The sequence below is a fragment of the Drosophila bipectinata genome, chromosome 2L (assembly GCF_030179905.1).
Source record: "Drosophila bipectinata strain 14024-0381.07 chromosome 2L, DbipHiC1v2, whole genome shotgun sequence".
Classification (NCBI taxonomy): Eukaryota; Metazoa; Arthropoda; class Insecta; order Diptera; family Drosophilidae; genus Drosophila; species Drosophila bipectinata.
In genome coordinates, this window is record NC_091736.1 from 20,734,760 (window position 1) to 20,749,430 (window position 14,671).

The 14,671-nt window shown below is 42.5% G+C and overlaps 2 protein-coding genes across 5 annotated transcripts in view; both read right to left on the bottom strand.

The window, feature by feature from the left end:
- The window catches only part of bru2 (bruno 2), a 54,062-nt gene extending 39,715 nt beyond the window's left edge, over positions 1 to 14,347 (bottom strand). Inside the window, exons 1-4 of one of the 3 annotated variants that reach the window (XM_017244271.3) lie at positions 14,138 to 14,342; positions 8,979 to 10,013; positions 2,932 to 3,137; positions 1,707 to 1,789 (exon numbers count right to left, since the gene is read on the bottom strand). In XM_017244271.3, the coding sequence (XP_017099760.2) occupies positions 1,707 to 1,789; positions 2,932 to 3,137; positions 8,979 to 9,718 (1,029 nt within the window). In that variant the 5' untranslated portion in view covers positions 9,719 to 10,013; positions 14,138 to 14,342. Of the gene's footprint in view, positions 1 to 1,706; positions 1,790 to 2,931; positions 3,138 to 8,978; positions 10,014 to 14,137 lie in introns of all 3 variants that reach the window. The other 2 variants (XM_017244272.3, XM_017244277.3) reach the window with 2 other exon arrangements.
- Positions 3,865 to 5,252, bottom strand: LOC108127300 (ribokinase). 2 transcript variants are annotated; one of them, XM_017244281.2, is made up of 2 exons: positions 5,093 to 5,252; positions 3,865 to 5,039 (listed from the first exon to the last, which is right to left on the bottom strand). In XM_017244281.2, exons 1-2 carry the CDS (start codon positions 5,146 to 5,148, stop codon positions 3,938 to 3,940), a joined length of 1,158 nt encoding a protein of 385 aa, XP_017099770.2. In that variant the 5' UTR covers positions 5,149 to 5,252; the 3' UTR covers positions 3,865 to 3,937. The 2 variants fall into 2 exon arrangements, with proteins under 2 accessions (XP_017099770.2, XP_070133154.1); XM_070277053.1 differs by having other exon boundaries at positions 3,865 to 5,031; positions 5,093 to 5,241.
- Positions 14,348 to 14,671: the final 324 nt, after the last annotated feature.

A 14,671-nucleotide genomic window follows, 5' to 3' on the forward strand; every position in this document is an offset into this window, starting at 1 on the left:
AAACATTCATGGCATACTTTCAGGCTTTCCAATTAAATGCTGTCGAAGTCCGCCTGTATGACTGCAACTGTATCTGTTCACACGTGCCCGAAAATAAAAGTTCGGAGGCGGAACAGGAAAAGGACATCGCCTGGGCAGGACACTTAGCAATCGGAGAAGTGAGGGGAAATCAGAGAGAGAAGTGGCCGGTTCAAAACAAAATATTTATTGTGGCCGTTGACAAGCTGAGCCTCTTCCTATTGTGTGTGGGAGTGGGGTGGTGGTGTGTGGGAGTGTGTGGAAATGCCGACGTTTTAACGTCTGTTTACCTATCGATTATTTCAGGTAAATTAAGTAGCTTCGGAGTTGACGACGACGTCGATGCCGATGCGGACATCGATGTCCTTTCTGCTGAGGGCAGCCTGGCAAATGCATTAAAGGATCAGACATGCCCACCCACAGACACACTTACTCTGCCTGACATGCCCATACACCCACGCATTGCCCGACATCCAGGCACTTACTTATACAAACAAAGTTCCACCTTCCATTCAAGCACACACCAACACATGGGGCATGTGGTCATTATTTTGACAATTACACACGTGGCGCCATTTGGCCAGGCTCCTGTTTCTCCTTCCTCCCACTAAATTGCGTGTGGCTGAGGGCTGAAGCGGGAGCGGAGTCTTTGTTTTAGTGCCAGCCGAACGTTCCTATATGGATTTTCCATTAACGATTTGAATATGTAAATCATGGGTCGAGTGCTAACAGTGGTTCAAGATTTGATGGTAATTTTTTTTAGAAATATACCATTTGATGAACTTTTTAGTAACTTTCAATTAAAACCTTTTTTTAAGATGTGCCATTCATTGGAAATAGTCTCATAAAATCGGTATATCGGTATATATAAAATATTTCATTCATTTAATATTTTAAATAATGGAATTTAATCAGAGAATAATATTAAGTCTCAAATATAAGAATTGAAGAAAGCATTGAAGGATTGTTCTAAGCTTCGTTTTTCATATAAGGACTAAATGTGTTTCCTTGTATTAATTCCGTACTAACACTAGTATTATCCTAAAGTAGAAGCATATTTTTCCACTGTGCAGGGTAATGACTACTATGTGGATATACCAACCCCTTGAGCTTCCGCCCAAAACTGATCCGTCCTCCCTGCCATCTTGGTGTGTTTGCTTGTGCGTGGAACGCTTCATTTAATACGTTAACAACGAGATTGTCCTCATAATTGAATCTACTAATTGACTGATGATTACATTTTGTGTTGGCCATATACCAACACCCCCTCGCCCTTTTTGCACCTGTTTCGAGTCCTCTACCTCTCCCACCCCGTCGCAGGACTCGAAGAACCATGCATCGAAAGTATGTCATCGATCGATCGGGACGCAAGCGGTTGACTTTCTCAAGCTGTATTATTTAAAAAGGCGCACAAACAGTAACTGCACTTGCATATGTATAGGTGAGCTACGAAGAAACGCATACACACACACTCTCCAGAACACACACATATATGCTTCTATATATAAAGGATATATATAATATGAAAAGAAAGGCAGACACGCAGACATGGACATGGAAAACAGGAAAACGGGCAAAACTCAAAGCTACAAATATGACACGACGGTTGTGTTGCATGGGTGTTGGTGTGTGTGTGGGTGGGTGGTAAGGTGGCAAGGTGGTGTGGTGGAATGGTGGGCGGTACTTACCCCGTCCAAGGTCTTGATGTTGTGCAACGCATCCTGGGCGCGCAGGGCAGCCTTTCGTGTATAGTAGGTGACAAAACAGCACCCTGCAAACGAAAATGAAACAATCGAATACAAATCGAATACAAATCAAACAAATCGATAGACAATTGCACAAAACATATGGAACAAAACGAACGGCATATATTTACTGTACTGTATATATAAGTTATATAATGCAATATTATTGACTAAGACCATTACAAAAGTTATGATCATTTGTTTGCTTTCTCCTGCTTACAGTAGGGGATTTCCAGCATGCATCTCGACAAAGTCGACCAAGCTTAGGGATAATTAGATACAAATCGTTGGCATGCAGATTTCTGGACACATACGAGCACTTCATGCAAGCCATGCGGGCAAAATGAAAGGACAATTTTCACGGGTGACTACGGCGGCAAGCTGCTAAACTCTTAAATAGTTTTAATTACAATACATTATACTCTTTAGGGTCAAAAATTGCGAGATTAACCTAACCTTGAAAGGGCAAGACCCTTTATTATTTTTCCTCTAACCGAAGGGTTATAGTGACGAACATATAACGAACATATTGCCATTTATTTTTATCCTATTATTTATTGAATTGTCCGGACATGGTAGCTCACAATAACACCTTCGACCATCTATCCATTACGAAGATTAAATTATAATCTCTCTCCAATGAGTTAGTCGTGCTCGAGCTTCTTGCTCGGAGGATTAACCCACATCCTTACCTCAGTACGCACATTTATGGCCGAGACCCGTTGTCCGGACTGCGGGTCCAACCCCTCCAGACCATAAATATGCATAATGGAGTTTACCTTTCTGCTTTTCGAGAAAAGTTTGCAAGCAAATGCGCATATTATTCTAATACAACCAAAATTAACCAGAGCAACTTGCCCATGTCCTGCGAGTCCTGTATGAGCTCAACTTTTTCCCGCTCATACACGCACAATTATGGCCAATTACCCGGCTGAAACTTTCCTTCTACCCTGCAACACCTGTGCCGAGCTGTGAGCAAGTTTTAATGTTGATGGGTTAGCCATCAGCATAATCATATTACTTCGGTGTTCAACCCCACTGCCCGGGGACTTCCGAATTAATGGACATTATAAAATTTCATTGAACAGCCGGGTAATTCCCTCATTTGTATGCTGCCGGTGCTATGTTGTATCGGGATATTATGTGTATCTTAGCCTGACTGACTCACCGCGACTAATTGATGTGACCTTGTCGCGAAGGACGTTCAGAGTGTGCACGGGTCCGAACTGCTCGAACATGTGCCGGAGTCTCGTCTCGTCCCAGGTCTTGGGTATCTGGCCGACGAACATCTTGATGTTGTCCGCATCCGGCTGGTCCTTGATCGATTCCGGACTGCTTGAGTCCACCAGTTCCAGTTCGGTTTTGATGGAGATGCTAGAACGATTTGGGAATGTTATGAATTATGAATTTTTTTTCTAGAATAAGAATAAGGATCATGAAAAAAGCGATAAAATCTAAATATAATATGCAATTTTGTTTAAGGAAAATAATTTTATCTATTGGAAAGTTTCGATATCTTCAAAGGTAAACAATAATTCTGTTCGCAAGATTGCAGCACATTGAAGAGACATCTTAGACCTTTTAAGAATAGTAACATGTATACGTATGTAGGTATATGACAAGAATATTAGTATTAGATCGTAACAGTAGTACACAAGTTACATTAGATTGAAAATGACTTCTATACCCGGTACATGATATCCGGAACTCGTCTTTTCCCCGCACACATTTGAACATTTGTTGACACAAACTTTATCTGCATTAGTACCATAGAAGTATCTTATAATCTCCGTGATTCACGTATTCAAAAATGAAAGCGTTGGAAGAGTGTATGGAAATAAGAAGAAAAATTCGTATACCTCCTTATACATATGGTCTGGCTTAGGATTACCCCAGGGTCAGTCTCTTCTCTATATGTTTTTACGTAAAGTAATCTCTCAGTAACAAACTCTATATTTGTCGACTTTATTTTTAGCAGACATGCAATCGAAAGATTGGTGCAAAAGGTTGAGACTCTTTTTCAGAACTTATTCTAGAATCTAGAAGGAACTCATCATTGCTAGCACTTCCCATAACTCAACAACTTAACTCCCACAAGATGTTACACAGGGCTTTTTCTTGTTATTTGTGAAATGTATGAGTTTAAATGAATGCATCGAGCCTTAGACTAGGATTTATTGTGCTGCGACAGTGCTGCGTTTCTCTCCCTCCCCTCCCTCCTCCTCCGTTATGGCCTTCGCTTCGGGCGGAGCTTCTTCCGGCGCTGGAATCTCTGGTGGAGGAGGTGGGGGTGGTGCCGCTTCTTCCGGTTTCTGTTGTTCATTTGATTCCTTTTTCTCCCCCTCGGCCCCAAATTCGGAGTTTTCGTCGATCACAGTGAAGGTGGGAGTGACGTTGCCAAGGTTGTCCTGAGCGTAGTTCCGGCCCGGAAAACTGGGCTGGGTGCCCCGGATGCCCATGGAGTAGGCGGAACAGGCGTTGGCCGCACTGATGTGGTGCTCGCGGGACAGCTTCGGGAATCTGGCGATGTGGTACGCAAGGCTGCCCATGAAGGCGTCGTCCGACCCGGTGGAGTCGGCCATGTGGCGCACATCGCCGGCGGGGGTTCGGGTGCACATCGCCTTGTCGCTTTTGGACATGTGGACGGCACTGTTGTCCTGCATGAGGATGATCACGCTGTTTGCCCCGCCATCAATCAGGGTTTCGCAAGCCTGCTTGGCCTGAAGCGGAGTCTGAAGTTCCTCCATGTTGGCCAGCGTGGCTGCCACGTCCTGGTTCATTACCAAAATGGTGGGCAAGGTGATCAGCTCGGTTGGAATGTCCCTCTGCATGGGAGACATGTGGAGGATGGAGACACCACCTTTGAACTGGCGCAGAGCGCAGGCGGTGGTCTTCATGTCCAACTCCAGCTGACAGAGCAGTACGCTGGACTTGTTCAAGATCTTCTTGTGCTTGGAGACGTCCTTGCCGGTCATGGATGTGTTGGCCCCCGGCACATTGATCCTGTAGAACTCCCCCTCCTCAGCCAGGGCCACCTCGGTCATGCCAGTGGGTGTGTTCTGGACCAGTTCCACGTGCCCAGTATCGATATTCTGATCGCTCAGGTAGCTCTTGTACTGCTTGCCGGACTCATCGGCACCCACTTTGCCCAGGAATGTGGTGGTGGCTCCCAGCCTTGCCGCTGCTATGCTCTGATTGGCTCCTTTTCCGCCAAAAGCAGTTTCCATATGCATGCCAGAAACCACCTCTCCGGGCCTGGGGAGTTCGGCTACATGTCTGTGGATGGTACCAGACTTACAGTTACGGGATTAGAATAGGACTGGCCTTACGTAATGTACTCGATGGCTGCCGACCCCACGACCACCACATCCAGCGTTTTTCCCATTTGGTCTAAAAGGGTTATCCCTTAGATGTCAATGATAATTTTGAAGCAGTGCCGGGCTAGCATCTTTGACAAAATAAGCAAGGTTTCCCTAAGATACTAATGCGAATGATATCTTTTCGCTAAAAATGATCATCTTTTATATCAAATTTCTGATATCTGTAATCTTATTTAATATAATTTAATATTTAACTATACCAAGACCGTGGATAAGGACCTCACAATTGCCAATTTCCAATTGAAGACCCCATTTATCTAGTGCGCAAATAGAGTCATTTGGAATCCCTGGCGGATATTTACTTCTCCATTGAACTTTCTGGCCAGCATATTGTTCTGGCCCTAACTTCATTTGCTAATGACCATAAAAAAAGAGGAGACCCGGAGTAAGGCAACAACCAGCTAGGAACGCTTGTTGGATAACAACATAAAATACAAATACTAATTGTTATTAGCAAACTAATCTAATCTAAAAAGTTGTGAACGTTTTTACTCTTGTTTCGTGGCTGACCGTTCTGTGTGTCTCTAGCCGCCAGGACGGAATGAAAGGACTGCGGGCGGAGGGTCCTTGAGTGACTGAAAGGCAACGCATTGAACGCTCCACTTTGAGGTCACTTTCAGTTGGTTTTTGTGCTCTGCTTTTTTCGGGTGATGCCCAAAAAGTTTTCCTTTTCCGATTGCAGACTTTGCTGATGCCGTTGCTGTTGCTGTTGCTCCTAATGGGGCTTTATTGGGTGCTCTGATGGTGTACGAAATTGACTTTTGGTTGGCTGTCAATTTGCTCGGGGCTCGGTTACAGAGCCAGAGCTGATTTGCCGTAAGCACAAGTTGTCAAGCAGTTGGGCCAATAAATTTCCGCACTTAATTGGCTCAGCGGGTAAGTTGGTTAGTTCATTGCCAGGATGATACCAATGCCACAGATTTGTGTTTCTAATTGTCAAAACACATAGGCATTAAAGGATTTATACATCTGATGACTAAAAAGTAAGGGTATCTTAATAAAATTAATTTTCTAAAACAGGGGGTTGAAGTTACGGAGGAGGGCGTCACAATCTCCCATGATTTGGTACATTATTGGCATGAGCTATCTCACGAAGTCATCTGAAACGATGCCATTTAGGAAATTACTTTCAATTTACTTTTAAATTTCTTTATTTTCCAATTTCCTGCGAAAATAATTTCAGCGCTGCAGCTCCATTCATCTTTCCCCGCCCAAACTGGGTCCCGCCACCCTTGTCCTTATCCGGTTATGAACTGGGTGCCGCGCCGAGTGAAACGCCTGTGAAAATCCAGTGAACGCGCGACAGCCGCGGGACATCGAAGGACAAAACGAAATTAATCTATTAGAGCCGGAACGAGGACGAGCCAAATTGCCTATGTCAAGGTGATAAATTCAAGCCTGCCTCCAGGAGCAGCAACAATGGGGGAGGGAGTCCTGCGCCCCGAGCATAAATCTCTAAACGGCAAGCGCTTACTTGTTGGTTTGGCCAATTTCCTTAGTAAGTTGCCACACATATTCGGGCCAATAAGAAAATAAGAGGCGCCAAAAATAAAAGCAAATAAAATTACAAAGGTGGCAGACCGAGGGAGATATGGAAATTCACAGAATCAGAGAGCAGCGACAGGTGTGGAGCCCCTGGAGCCGCCGAGGCAATTATTTCAGCCGGGCGCGAATCCTTCGGGGAGAGAGTCCACAGCCCCCAGTTTCCCAGCCAACTATCTCTCTTTATCCCATTCTCCCGGGCTTCTCCTCGACACTCTCCCGGGGCTGCGCCTGTGCATTAATAATTCAGTTTCATTTAAATGCGACCAGGCTTAATGAGAAAATCGCCTGCGGCGGGAACTGAGGCGCGTCGGAAGGCGAGAAGGCGTGGAGAAATGGGGAAATGGGAATTCGGTCACAGGGGGACAGCAGGTGCTTTTCAAGGCGATGACGGTGACCGGTGATGACGATGTTGCTACAGCCACTCAATGCGCGAATCAACAGCTTGAAGAGTCACCGAAGTGAATACTATATCAGCACACTGTGGGCTACCATAGTATTTATTTAAATATATTTACAAATATTAACTATAGTTTTAGCTATAATACCTTTTATTATTTAGTGAATAAAGGATAATAAGACAATAATAAGACAAAATACTAAGTTAATTGCCAAAATGTAATATAAAACAAATGTATACCAAAAAATAAAAATGTGGTGGTAAAAAAAACATTCATAAGTATACAGAATGAAAGCCAAGGCTAAAGACTTTCTAAATTCTTCCATAGTCATGTTATTAATATTTACTCAAATATTTAACTGTGACTTTTGGATTACCTTTGTAGCTTGACCTGACAAAGCAATTTACTCTAAACTCTTTAAATCGAATCCCTCTATATTCTTTTTTTTTTAATGTGAATACAATTAAATTTTCAGGACCCTTTATACCACGGTTTGCTGTGGCGACATTGCAGTGACGTCGCACTTAATTTATGATGGCAGTTTGTTATGCCGCGCCTGTCGCAACAAAAACAAACGGCTCAAAGATAGAGGAAGCAAAAAATATTTATTTACAAGAACTGGAACAGAAAGCTTGGGCAGCGGCGGATGAAGCCCAGTCCGGGAAGCTTGAGCATCCAGGCCGTATAAAAATGACCCGACATAAATTTAATAATTCTTGCTTTATTATTTAATGGCCGAGCACGATGGCAGAAAAAGACAGATAGATGATAGTGGAGTTTTTTCATTCCGGGTCCCACCCGGCCACCCGCTCTGCCAGCGACTACTTGGCCATTATGAAGATGCTGTAATATTATAATTACAATGTCCTGTCAATAATCATCCGCCATTATCGCTGATGACTGGCTATGTGAAAATTGTGGCCTTGATGGCTCTTGCCAATTAATAACCTTAATGCAATGCCAATTATCATTAGCCACTTGATGGTAACCGTGAACTCTCCCCAGCCCTCAGCTCACGTCCCGGCTCCTGGAAATTTCCGCCTTCCTATTGCCTTTTGGGCCAACGCATATTGTCACTTATTTTAATTAAATCAGTCTGAGAAGTGGGCCGCCGAGTGATCCAGCATTCGGTGTAAATTTTTATAATTTCCGGGCAGAGGAAGCCCGCAAATAGAAAATGTGGCGCACGTCCGAGAAATAACCATTTGAAATGTGATAGCCCGAGTCGTGGGTGGGTGGCAGTGCCATCGAGGAAAGGAATAGGAAATTGAAATGCTCAATAAAGGCAAGGTAATATGCAAAGTGGGAAGAGATGAAAATGCCGCTAGAGGATCTTGAAAAGATGATAAAATTAAAGGTATTGTATGGAATCTATACTGTCGATGTGTTGACCAATTTAAGGGGCGAACATAATATTTCTGAGTTCAAGATCCTTGAAGCCTATTCAGTGGGTGGAAGTTAAGTATCTTTCTAGGGTTTTGGCGAGTTAAGCTACATAATTCAGTGCACCATTCTGGCACATTAAAACATCTCTCTCTACAATAAGCTTCTCTATCGTTCATATCATCTCTCCTATTGTAACCCACTAATTTAACCAGATAATTTTATCCATCGTATCTATAAAGTTCATCCTTAATAAATAGTGGTACCAAGTAACCAACGTGGTTTTACTTATTTGAAGCATAAAATCTTTCATGGAAAAAATAATACAACTACTAAACGGAAACCTAATCATCCATCACCAAATATGTAGGTACAACAACTTAAATCCATGCTCTAATTTCGTAGGAATTTCGCAGTTTTCCCTTAAAACCTAGCTGCAGCAACTACAAATCATTTGATTCTAATTAGCCCGCATTAGCCAGAAGCCTATGCGAAAAAATTGAACTCACCGATTTGAGGCAACGGCAACAATGCCACCCGGCTCGCCTAATGAAGTTCTGGAATTAATGCTGGAATTCAGCGGCATTACCGCCGATGCTGCTGCTGCTGCAGTTGCTGCTGTTGCGGTTGCTGCGGTGCTGGGTGTTGCTGTTGTTGCAATGACTGGTGTTGCTGCTGGCAGTGGGGGCCCGGTCGGGGCCGTCGGGCTGGAATTTATTTGGTTGTGCAAAAGTGTTTCAAACAATGTCGAGGACATTTTTGCCCCCGGTGTTGCCGTTGTTGTAGATAATGCCGCCGCACTGTTGGTGCTATTACCGATGCTGCTGCTGGTGTTGTTGCCGGTGCCAGTGGGCCGCAAATAGGGATGAAAACTTTTTGCAGCACCTGTGAAAGTTGTTGGCGCTGCAATGGCACCTGAACTAGCTCCCGAGCTCGTTAGATTCTCTAAATACTTGACCGACTGTATCTGTTGCTGTTGCTGGCTATTGTTGCTGCTATTTAAATTGCTGTTACTGTAGAGGCTATTGTTGTTGCTTTCGCTCGTACTGCTGCTGCTGCCATTAGCAACATGGGCAACAGGTGCCGATGTAAGCATTGTTGTTGCTTCTTCTGCTGCCGTGTCGCGTGCTTGCTCTGATGTTGCTGCCAATGCTGTTGGTGTCGCTGCTACCGTTGCTGTTGCTGTTTCTGTTGCAGATGAGATGCCGCTCAGTGTATCCGCCTGCAAATTCAAGGATTGCAACATCATTTATTACACTTTTGCCTCTTGCTTCTATTTGCAACTCCTCTGCTGTCGCTGTCCACTGACGCTAATTACTTTTAGTGCCGCATTTGGCGTCGCTTGCTTTTTAATTTTCCCCTGGTTTTAGTTTTATTAAAATTGTGTATTATTTAGCTCCCGGCAGGAGTGTCTTTTATCCGTTTTGTTTGCTTTTGCTTGCCTTTTTCTTTGTTTATCACAGTTTTTATTTTCACTCTGACAATTAGCCTCGGGCGGTTTTTTATGCTCCACACTCAAGCAGTGGGTTGAGCTTGTGTTTCAACTGTAATTAAATTAAAAACAAAGTGTTGTCTGATTAAAAGGCATGTACTATTGTGTCCAGTGTGTAATGTAAGTTGAATTCACATACATACATAAGTGGATAAACTAAATAGGAGCCTGCTTATGTCAATAAGTAATTACATTTTCGTTTAAAGAGTGGAAAAAAGGAGGAGAAAAGAAATGACTGAAGGATTTGCTAACATATATGTTTAGAACGTTCTTCAGATAAATTTAATATATAATATTAAGTTTAATAGATCACAATTTGTAAAGTTAATACTGTAAAGTTCAATACAGTTGGTTGTGTTTATGCCAACCCAGATAAAAAATCATTTCCAACCCAGTAACAGCCTCAACAGATAACAACATTGATATAGCCATGTCCGTCCGTCTGAAGGTGTTCAATCCTATTCTACAAATGCAGTTCAAATTTATTTCTTATTTTTAAGGCGACACTAAAATCATACATTTTTTGTTAATTAGTTACAAATTAATTAGATAGCTATTATTGTATCCGAAAGAAAATTGGATGTAAAAAATGCAGTCAAATCGGAGGATTTAGGTATTTTAAGAACCTGATTTTTTTTTTGCCTACTATATGATGTTCCACCATATTAAGTGTAATATGAATGGCCATGCAATTATTAATTAATTTTTTAAGAACCCACTCTGGATACCGCAGACAAAATGGCTGCCATGCCTCCTTTAGTTGATCCCCTCCTCCTGAAGAGAGTAGTGCATAGCTAAGCTTTTCAATGAAAAGCGCATATTGACTGACAGACTGACTGACCGCAGTACTTGGGCCCACTCGACTGTCTACATTGAAGTGCCTGCTTTGATACAAACACAGATACGCACCACTACATGCACAGTCTGCTGGTTACATGTGTCCACTTAAAGAAGCAGTGTAGCTGGTTACTAACAAATTATTCAAAATGTTGTGTTCAGTGTAAAGACAAACAACAATCCCATATAGTTTGAGCAGATTAATCTATTTATTTTTGAGACATGACCCTATCTTGTCTCAGTGTATCTGAAAATTCACATACATAGCTGCCGCTAAACAGATAAGCATTTCGAGTGCTCACATAGCTAGTTGGCCGCATAATGTTGAAGGCTCCAGCTAATTAGTTAAATTGAAATCAAATTATTTGTTGTCGCACTTGACTGGCCACAGGCATGGGCGCCTTAATTAACGCGCCTGCACATACATCGATTGCAGCGGGCAGTCGGAATTCAAGTGCTTTGCATAGCTGGCTTTGGAGCCAGGGCTTTAAAGTGTATCCTGTTTGCTGCATTAAATCTATGGATGTGTAACATTTTAGGCTTTTAATGAAATATTTATTATGTGAGAATTATAAGCTCAACATTTAATAAACAGAAGTATTAAATACATGATTTGAATATATGCAGCCTGGAATTTATAAAATTGGAATATATTTAAAACCTCACATTTGTATGATTATGTCGTGAGTGACACATGTTAAATTTATTAAAAATTAAAGATAATTATTAGTCATAAAAGTATATAACACTCGTTGTTAACTTTTCTCATTTCCTTTCCCAAAGAAGGAAAGGATCGTCTTTACTAAAAAATCAACACTTTTTCCCATAGTTTATTAGTTTATTTTAAAGAATAATTCCCAAAATTAACTTTTTTTAATTTCAAAGTAGCCGTTTTAGTTTCTAGTCTATTTTCTCAATGAAAAACAAATTTATTAACTTGTGATACTTATTAAATATAAATAAACCAATTATAACAAAATAGCGAGTAAAAATAGGCTTATTTTAATGATTTTTAAAAAACGATTTAAATTTGTATATCTAGACTCTAGACTTAAGCCGCTAACTGAAAATCTATACAATTTTTGTCCAACTATCCGTTTTTCTTTAAAATCTTTTAAGATTGGTCCTGAGTTAGGACCCGGAATTGGAAATTGGAGGAAAATTGAAATTGAAAAGAGAAAGAAATGTAAGCCTACAGCAGTACAGAAATCCGTTTTTAAAGAAGCTTAATCTCGAAGGTATCACTCAAGAACAATAGCTTTTTGCCTCAAAGTTTCACAAATGTCCTGGCCAGCCGAACACTAGATAAATTTCACTTGGTCTCCAGATAATCGCCACGATTTCACCGGTTTTTCTATTATTTTTTAATAAATTCCGACGCTTGCATATTTTTGCGCTTTTCTATTTACGGTACTCGTTTATTTATTTTTGCAACGCGCTCTGGTGTTTTATTTTATTTTTCGGCTCCGTCCGCTTCTCTTGGCCGGGCTCTGCCAAATGGCGACGCCATCATCCGCATCCGTATCGTTGTCGTCGTCGTAGCGTGGAGGTTGTTGCATCCCCCTCCCCTGCACCCCGTGAATTTTACCCCGGAGCAGTAACAAGCGTGTTAGGATGGCAGTCATCGGCTTGCCAGCGGCATGCTCCAGCTCCTGCCACTTCTCCTGCCACGTCTTCCTTGGATGCTGTGGATCCTTGCCACGCGCTTATCCTAGTGACATCAAACGATGGCGACGACAGCAGAATCCTCGCATCCAAGTCAGGGTATCGAAGGGCTTATTGTTTTAAACACTGGTCTGTTTCAGAGATGTGTTATTTATCGAAACTATATTTTAAAATCAAATTTATAGCAATTCAAGCCTTTAAAATTGATTTATAAATTAAAACAATGCATTTTAACTGAGTAAAGTTTGTAGATTACAGACGGAACTTATAGTTATATAAATACCCGGTACTAGCCATTGTAATAAAAGGATTCGAATAAAAAAAAATAAAGAAAGAAAGACAAAAAGTTAAAAGGATATGGTGACTCTGTCCTTGTTTTTCCTTTTTAGTTTTCTGGGAAAATATATGATAAGTTTAATATCTAAGGAATTTTGTGATGTTCGAGAAAGAGTATTTACTGTTTTATTTGTAAACTGCATGACTTGGCTCTCCGACTGCAGCATTATGAGCAGTTATCGCCACTGTTGCTTTCCCCTCTGCTGATGGGGCTCCAGCAGCCTTAAAGCTCTCACACAGAGACAGTTTGCCACTAGTGGGGACAACGGGGCCAGGGACCAGGGGATCTTGGGATGGGAAAAACATACAGCTGCTGTCACCTTGTAATTTTATTTATCTATTGATTATTGAGTATCTCTTTTCTATTTATTTGCCTTTGTTTGCCCACGCAGCGTTGACAGAGAGCTACCCCCAAAGACTGGGCTCAACCCCCGAAGACCCCCAGCCCCAGCCCGCCGTCACTGGCACCCTTTGGTATTTTTATTAAACCAGATTCCTATCCTCTCGCCTGTGTGGGTGAATGGTGGGTTTTTTGGGGGATGTGTGGATACATGGCCCCCGGCTGTTTTTTAATTAACTTTAGTGACAATATTTCGCCCAGCCGCCTGGGCGATGGGGTCGTTCCCAGCCCCTACCCGGGCCTGCCACCCCGTGAACCTATGCCACCCCGGGATGATCAAACGCTGTCCATTGTATGCAAATGTGGGCGGAGAATCTGGGCCATGGTCTTGGCTCTTGGCCTGGTGGACAGTGTGACCCGTTTCTCCGAGCTTTCTCTGTCACCGTCTTGCCAGGCTGCTACTCCACTTTCTGACAGTTGACATTTCGGAGAGATGTCACTTGTCCCTGGCTGTTGCACTGTATCCACAAAATCCAACTACGGTCGGAACACACACACTCCCTTATTCACTTGTTGAGCAGTTTCGTTATCTTATCTCGAGATTTTTATATGTCGCTTGTTTGCTTTATTGTGGCTTGCTTTTCCCCTATTTGCCCCAAGTTTCGACTACAATATGGTTCATGTTCGTTCGCATATCCAGCAACTGACTTCAGACTGAGATGAACAGGTTTTTATCTGCTAGTTGCAGAGAAACTCCAGATAGTGTCTGCATTATCGAGGAAGTGTGACGCATCACAGGGAATTGGCATTACGACAGAAAGAGTTCCGCAAAGCTTGTAGTCTTCGCGATTAAAAGCTTAGGCCCTGCAATCAGTGTATGGCCGTTCTATAACCACAAAGTGCCACTAAATGCGCCGTAGTTGGAGTCCAACTAATTCACATTTAGTTGGAGGCCTCGCTAAATCATTTATTTTCACATTAACCCAGGAGTTACTTACATATTTGATCAAATACCTCCAACTATAGCGTTCACTTTTTATCACAACACCATATGCCACAGTGTCCGTATCTGGGACAGATATAAAGTCTTTTTATCGGACGAATCAATCACCCAATCACTCCGGACTGCACTCGCGAGTAGGTCGAATGGAAGAAACCTCGAAGGGAGACAACCGCACGTAGACGCCAACGGTGGACAACTAATGTTCCGAAAATTTCTATTCCGATTTCATAATGCTCCGCTCTCTCTCCGCTCTCCAGTGGCGTTGTTATCTATAGGCTGATAAGGACTTATCGCATAATTGCCCGCTGATTGCCGCCAGGTAAAAAATTCTCAGCTGCTCTCTGGCCAAACACTGCCTCCCGCCGGAGTACACTTCTCCGGGTTTTGTTTGGCTTTCGTATCGGGCGGATTGTACAGGTTGTCGAGCTCTTTAATTGAATATGTCTTATCGGGGGAAGAAGGGGAAATTCCTTCCGTGAAGTCGCTGCACTGCCCATCCAAACATTTTTAGGGCTGCCCATCCAAACAT

What these genes read in the sequence shown, in the direction of transcription:
- LOC108127300 (XM_017244281.2), bottom strand. Translation starts at nt 5,148, where the DNA reads ATGGGAAAAACGCTGGATGTGGTGGTCGTGGGGTCGGCAGCCATCGAG. An exon ending in GCAGCCATCGAGTACATTAC is followed by an intron (nt 5,040 to 5,092) that starts GTAAGGCCAGTC and finishes TACCATCCACAG; the next exon opens with ACATGTAGCCGAACTCCCCA.